At 43.6% G+C, this 5,777-nt stretch overlaps 1 protein-coding gene across 1 annotated transcript; it reads right to left on the bottom strand.

Moving 5' to 3' along the window:
• Window positions 1-2,152: 2,152 nt before the first annotated feature.
• Window positions 2,153-3,806, bottom strand: LOC108518401 (spindlin-2B-like). Its single transcript, XM_017856717.1, is given in 4 exon segments — window positions 2,153-2,401; window positions 2,705-2,729; window positions 2,731-2,922; window positions 3,442-3,806. Coding segments are annotated over 4 exon segments (831 nt in total).
• Window positions 3,807-5,777: the final 1,971 nt, after the last annotated feature.

Genomic DNA, 5,777 nt, shown 5'->3' with positions numbered 1-5,777 from the left:
TGTGCATTTTATTAGAGTGAAGCAGGCCAGCTGGGGGTGTGGCCAACTGGAGAGGGTATTCGGAGTCTAGACTGGACTGGGACCTACCTAAGGCCCAGCTGCATGTATCCTTGTTGGAATGAGGGCCCCAATCCTCATGTTTTTGTTGTTGTTGTTGTTGTTGTTGTTGTTGTTCTGTTTCACTTTCAGGAGATGCCAGAAACATAAATTTTCATTGTGTGAAATCTCTCAAATGTCTAAAGTACTTAATTAAAAACAGAAAACAATGAAAACACAAACAAAACTTGGAAGCTGACTGAGATTGGTCCCTGGGCAGCCTGCTGGATTTTGTTGGACTGAATTGTGTGATGTATACAAGAAAATTAATCCCTGCTATGGTGAGGTAGGCTTTCCTTGTGTAATTCTTGAGGCAGTCAGCCTCAGGCCATGTTGGGTGCAGAGAATAAACTCTATTTACCATCTTCTTTCAACTCCTGACAGCTCCTTGCATCTCCCACTATGCATGGAGTTAGGGTAACCTGGGCAGCAGGGGGTCACCAGCACTCTTTCTTTGGGGTCAGACGTATAATTTAGTGAAGGGTGTGGTTGCAGAAACCAGGGAGAGGGTTTTCAGATGGGCTACAGGAGAAAGACTGGGGAAAGGCAAGGAGGGGAGGAAGAGAAATACACAGATCTATCTTTGCATCAGACACCATAGTTCTGAGGGACTTTTAGTGGGTTGCTGCTCACTCTTTCCACCAACCTTGACCCTTCCTTGTGACACAGTACAGCTGAATGAGTTATGCCAAGTCACAACTCCCAGCCCAACTGCCCCATGGCATCTGCCTTACCTGGAAAGAAAGAGCTGCACAGACTTCTATCACAGATTTCTGTGAGCTTGGGTAGGCAAGACTGGCCAACAGGTGCCTGTGAGGGGTATGCAGACACCAGCTTTGTGGGGAAGGTCTAACCAGAATGTGGACTATTGTGACAGCAGGTCTCTTTTAGTGGGTCATTGGTTGGAGCCACCTATGGTTTCAGGCAGCTGCTGTAAGAAGCATGGACAGACAAGTACTCCCCATACCATGGAGAGAAACACTAGGCTCAATCCTCTGATGCACCTTGTCTCTAGATAGAAAACAAACATTCCAGAAGAAGTGTGTTTAGGCTGAGGGCTGGGGTTCTGCTGGGCAGATGTGTCATGCACTCCCTGAAACAGGAAAAGCCTTATGGGCATAAACTTGGCCCCCGATTAACTTGACTGAGTCATTCCTGTCAGAATGCTCTCCTAAGGAACCTCCAATGCATCCGGCATCTTTGACAGTCGCCACTTCCTTTGTGCATAGAGCCAGGAAGAGCAATGTTGACACTGCCAGAAGTCCAACATTTTCCTTGGCCTTCCCATCTCTCATGGGCCCACAACTCTTTTCCTGTATTCCCACTCCCTCTCTCAGTCTTTCTTCTTTGAATTCCTTCTTCCTCAGTGGTCCTCTTCTAATCCCTCCAACACTCTAACCCACACAGCTCTTCTTTTGTGTTTCCGTTAGCCTCTCCCCAGATCCCTGTCAGGTTGATACTTCTCCCCCTTACTCTGGTCCATCTTCTAAACTTCTTTATGTTCCTCTCTTCTCAATTTATTCTATTTTCCTCTAAGCCCCAAGATCTCACTCTCCCTCTGTTAGTCTTCACTCCCTTCCCTGTTGGAGGTTTCCTCCTCATAGGTCATCCCCTCCCCCAAGAATCCCCTCCCTTTCTCGCCCTTTTCCACCTTTTCCTAAGCAGTCACCTCCTCCTCTCTCCCCAAGACAGCCAATCTCTTGTTCTTTCCCCTGCCCCTTCCAGACCAGACCAGCTAAGTCTGGTGCCATTTTTAAATGACTGATTATGATTCTACCTGAACTTTATTCACAGTCGAAATTGACAGCTGTTCCTTCCTTTCATGCCCCATCTACTAGACACACCTGATCTTTTCAACAAGACAAAGCGCTTACACACAGCATGTCACGTACACACAAATTTGTATTTTTTAGAACAAAACAACAGTTAATGCTGGCAAAGATGTTGGGTTATCAGGGATTCCATAAGCTTTCAGTACACTGAAAGGTAACATTTTTTTGCATGTCTACAAATTATACATTTGTTTCCACACATGTGCCAAATTTTACCCTAACAGTTAGAACTTTTTCACCAAATCATAGACATAGATATGGAAATCGTAATCAAACTTGATCAAATACACAGAGGGCTTGGCTTCCACTTGGTGAATGACCATGCCAATCCTTTTGGAGCCATCTTCTTTGGTATATTCCACATGCTTACCTATCAGGCCATCTACAACTCCTCCTGGCTTTCTCTCTGTTGGAGGAAACTCACTGGATTCTGGCATGATACGGAGGTTACCCTCCTTATAATCATCTAGAAGCTGGTACATGTAAAAGACAGGATCTTTCTCATAGGTAATATAAAACCAGGCTTTCATGATAGGTGCTTGAGCTAAGACCACGCCCCTCTATTCATCCTTAGAACCATGCTATCCCTCAAACATGTGTTCCACTGCTTTGCCAATTATGGTATTTGCAAGGTTGGCATCACTAACATGAGATGATGCCACCCTGTCAGAAAGAATTTTAAGAGACAAAACCCTTTCATCTCTGTGAAGTTTCAGTCCACAGACACAGTCAATTCCATCATATTTCACCAGATAAAGAGAGGGATTTATAGGCACCTGATCCAGAACGGTTCCTTTCCACTGGCTCATCTCCTTCTTTCCATCCTTGAGAAATTCTGCAGCCCATGATGTTCCTGCAGGGCTGTAATAAAGGTCTGTGTCTCTGCTTCTTTTGGGAGACTTTTTTCTTTGTCATGTTTGCAGACACAGTGGCCCATCCTGCAGCTGCCCTGGTTTGTTGCCCTTCGGCTTCCTGTGCGTTGGGGTCTTCATGCCTGCTGGGGAGGAGAGAGGATAAAGAGACATATCCAGTGTGCCAAGAGGCAAACTTTTCCCTATAGACATGTCTAGATGTACTCTGCGATAATGCCTAAGTTTCCCCTAGGAGCCTGGAAGCAATGCTGGAAATCTGGCTGCATTCCTGCAGTGCTCTCCCTCTTAAGTTCCTTTGGGCTGTGGGGAAAGGCTGGAGTGGTGCAGTAGAGCTGTCTGGGGTTAGGAACTCTGCAGAAGTGGCTGAGCCACGTCGTTCTAGCTCAGAGCCCACTGCGCTCCCTGAACCCCTTACTGCCACTAGCATCCACTCCCAATCCCCTGCGAAGCGGCCTTGACCAGCACCCACTACCCTCATGCCCTGAGTGCCCCTGCTGCTGTCCATAACCCCCACTGCCTATCCTACCACTTCCCTGGTACCTACCTCCCTTGCTTCCTGGGTATCACCTTCAAATCCTTGTCTGGCTCCTATTCCTACCCCTTTCCCTGTTGGCCACCGCACTCCCCCACCCCACCCTTGCCTGGCGCCCAACTCCACCCCATGTCTCCTGCTGGATTCCTTCCCATCCCCCTCTCCATTCTGGTGCCCACCAATGGCTTTGCCCTGCCTGGCGCCCACCGCTGTGGATCGCGGGCCTCGCTTGCCCAAATCGGACACCTCTCTGCTGCCTCTGCTATGAGCCTGTGGCGAAGGAGGGTAAACAGGCGATTGGCTGTGTGAGTGTTTGCAAGAGCAGGGAGGGTAGGATCCATAGATGAGGAGCCTGTCTAGGAGTGCGGCAAGGCAGGCAAAGAGCAATGCAGTGGTGTCCCCAGCGCTTGGCTTGCTGGCCGTCTGCCTCCCTGTTGGCGGCGGCCGCCCCTCAGCCACATAGGGCTGCCACATTTCCCTGCTGCAGTGGCTGTAGTCTCTGCCCTTTTTCTGCACAAGACTGCAGTGTTAGTTTCCTCTTAGTACTGATGTCTTCCCTTCTTCTAAACACAGAGCAGGTCTGCCTTTCTTTCCCTGGGGCCCCTCTTGGGCTCCTCCTTCCCTTTCCACAATTCACAACAGTGGAACCTGTAGGTGGCCTTTTCTCTCTTCCTGTCTCTGCTCACTGAATCCTTCAAGCTCTCTAGCTCCTCCACTCAGCTCTCCTGCTCCATCTGTTTTCCATCTTTCAGACATTTCTCACATTCTTTGGAAACCTACCAATTAACATAGAAATACCATGTGTATACACTTATGGAGACTTGAATCCATTACGACCATACACAAATGTGTAGCATACATACTCGCGAATACATATATTGTTTCTCCAAAGCATTGTGTAGGCATATTTTAGATTTGGAGACCTGGCTTATTTTAAACTTAAAGAGTTATTTTTGAATGTGATTACAATACTTAACAAACCTTATCTATTCCGCATAAAGTGACATCATTTAAATTTTTTTGTGTGTGAGTTACAGTTTTTCACAGTATCCTATAATTCTGAAAATAATCAACAATATTAGATTGCTATATCAAGTAAGATGTTTTCAGTTACATGTTTTAGGATAGCAAACCAAATGGGTGTACAATAAAAACAATGTATTAACTAGCATATTTGAAAAATTAAATAGATGTTAGGTTAATCTTAATCTATGGTGGAATAATTTTATATATATATATATCACATTTTTTATCAATTTATTTATTGATGGACAGTTAAGTTGATTCCATATCTTGTCTATTGTGATCAGTGCTGCAAATAAATATGTGAATGCAGATAGCTTGTTGATATGCTGATTTCCTTTCTTTTGGATATATACCCAATAGTGAGATTGCTGGATCTTATGCAAGTTTTAGTTTTAGTTTTGAGGAACTACCACACTGTTTTCATAATGGCTATGCTAATTTATATTCCCACTAACAATATACAAGGATACCCCTTTCTTCACTTCCTTACCAACAGTTTTATTTTCTGTGTTTTGATATAGCCATTTTAACTGGGGTGAAATGGTATCTCATTGCTATTTTGATATACAATTACCTGATGATTAGTGATTTAGAACACTGTATATATCTGTTGTCCATTTGTATGTCTTAGTTTGAGAAATGTCTACTCAGCTCTTTTGCCCATTTTTAAATCAGATTATTTGATTTTTTACTGTTGGGTTGTTGGAATTTCTTATATATTTTTATTATTAATCCCCTGCCAGTTGAATACTTTGCAAATATTTTCTCTTGTTATCTAGGTTGTCTCTTCATTTTATGATTGTTTCTTTTGCTGTGCAGAAGATTTTTAGCTGCTATGATTTCATTTTCCCATTTTTCCTTTGGTTGCCTGTGCTTTGAGGTCTTACTCAAGAAATCATTGCACAGACCAATGTTCTGAAGCTTTTCCCCAAAGTTTTCTTCTAGTCACTTCATAATTTCGGATCTTAGATTTATGTCTTTAATCCATTTTGATTTGAGTGTTGTATATGGTGAGAGATAGATGTGTCTAGTTTCATTCTTCTGTATACGGATACCCAGTTTTCCCAACAACATTTATTACAGAGACTGTCTTTTCTATAGTGTGTGTTCTTGGCTCCTTTGTTGAAAATAAGTTGACTATAAATGCATAGATTTATTTATGAGTTCTCTATTTTGTTTCATTGGTCCAGGTGTCTATTCATATGCCAGTACCATGCTGTTTTGGTTACCATAGGTTTATAGTATAATTTGAAGTAAGGCAATTTGATCCCCAGCTTAGTTCTTTTCCTTGGGATTGCTTTGACCATTCTGATCCTTTTGTAGCTCCATATGAATTTTAGGACTGTTTATTTTCTGTTTCCATAAAGAATGTCTTTGGTATTGTGACATAGATTGTGTTTATGTATATGTAGATAACTT

The sequence above is a fragment of the Rhinopithecus bieti genome, unplaced genomic scaffold, assembly GCF_001698545.2.
Source record: "Rhinopithecus bieti isolate Rb0 unplaced genomic scaffold, ASM169854v2 scaffold_46236, whole genome shotgun sequence".
NCBI classification, from domain to species: Eukaryota; Metazoa; Chordata; class Mammalia; order Primates; family Cercopithecidae; genus Rhinopithecus; species Rhinopithecus bieti.
The sequence above is the reverse complement of the archived record's forward strand: the minus strand, read 5'-3'. Positions and strand labels throughout refer to the sequence as shown.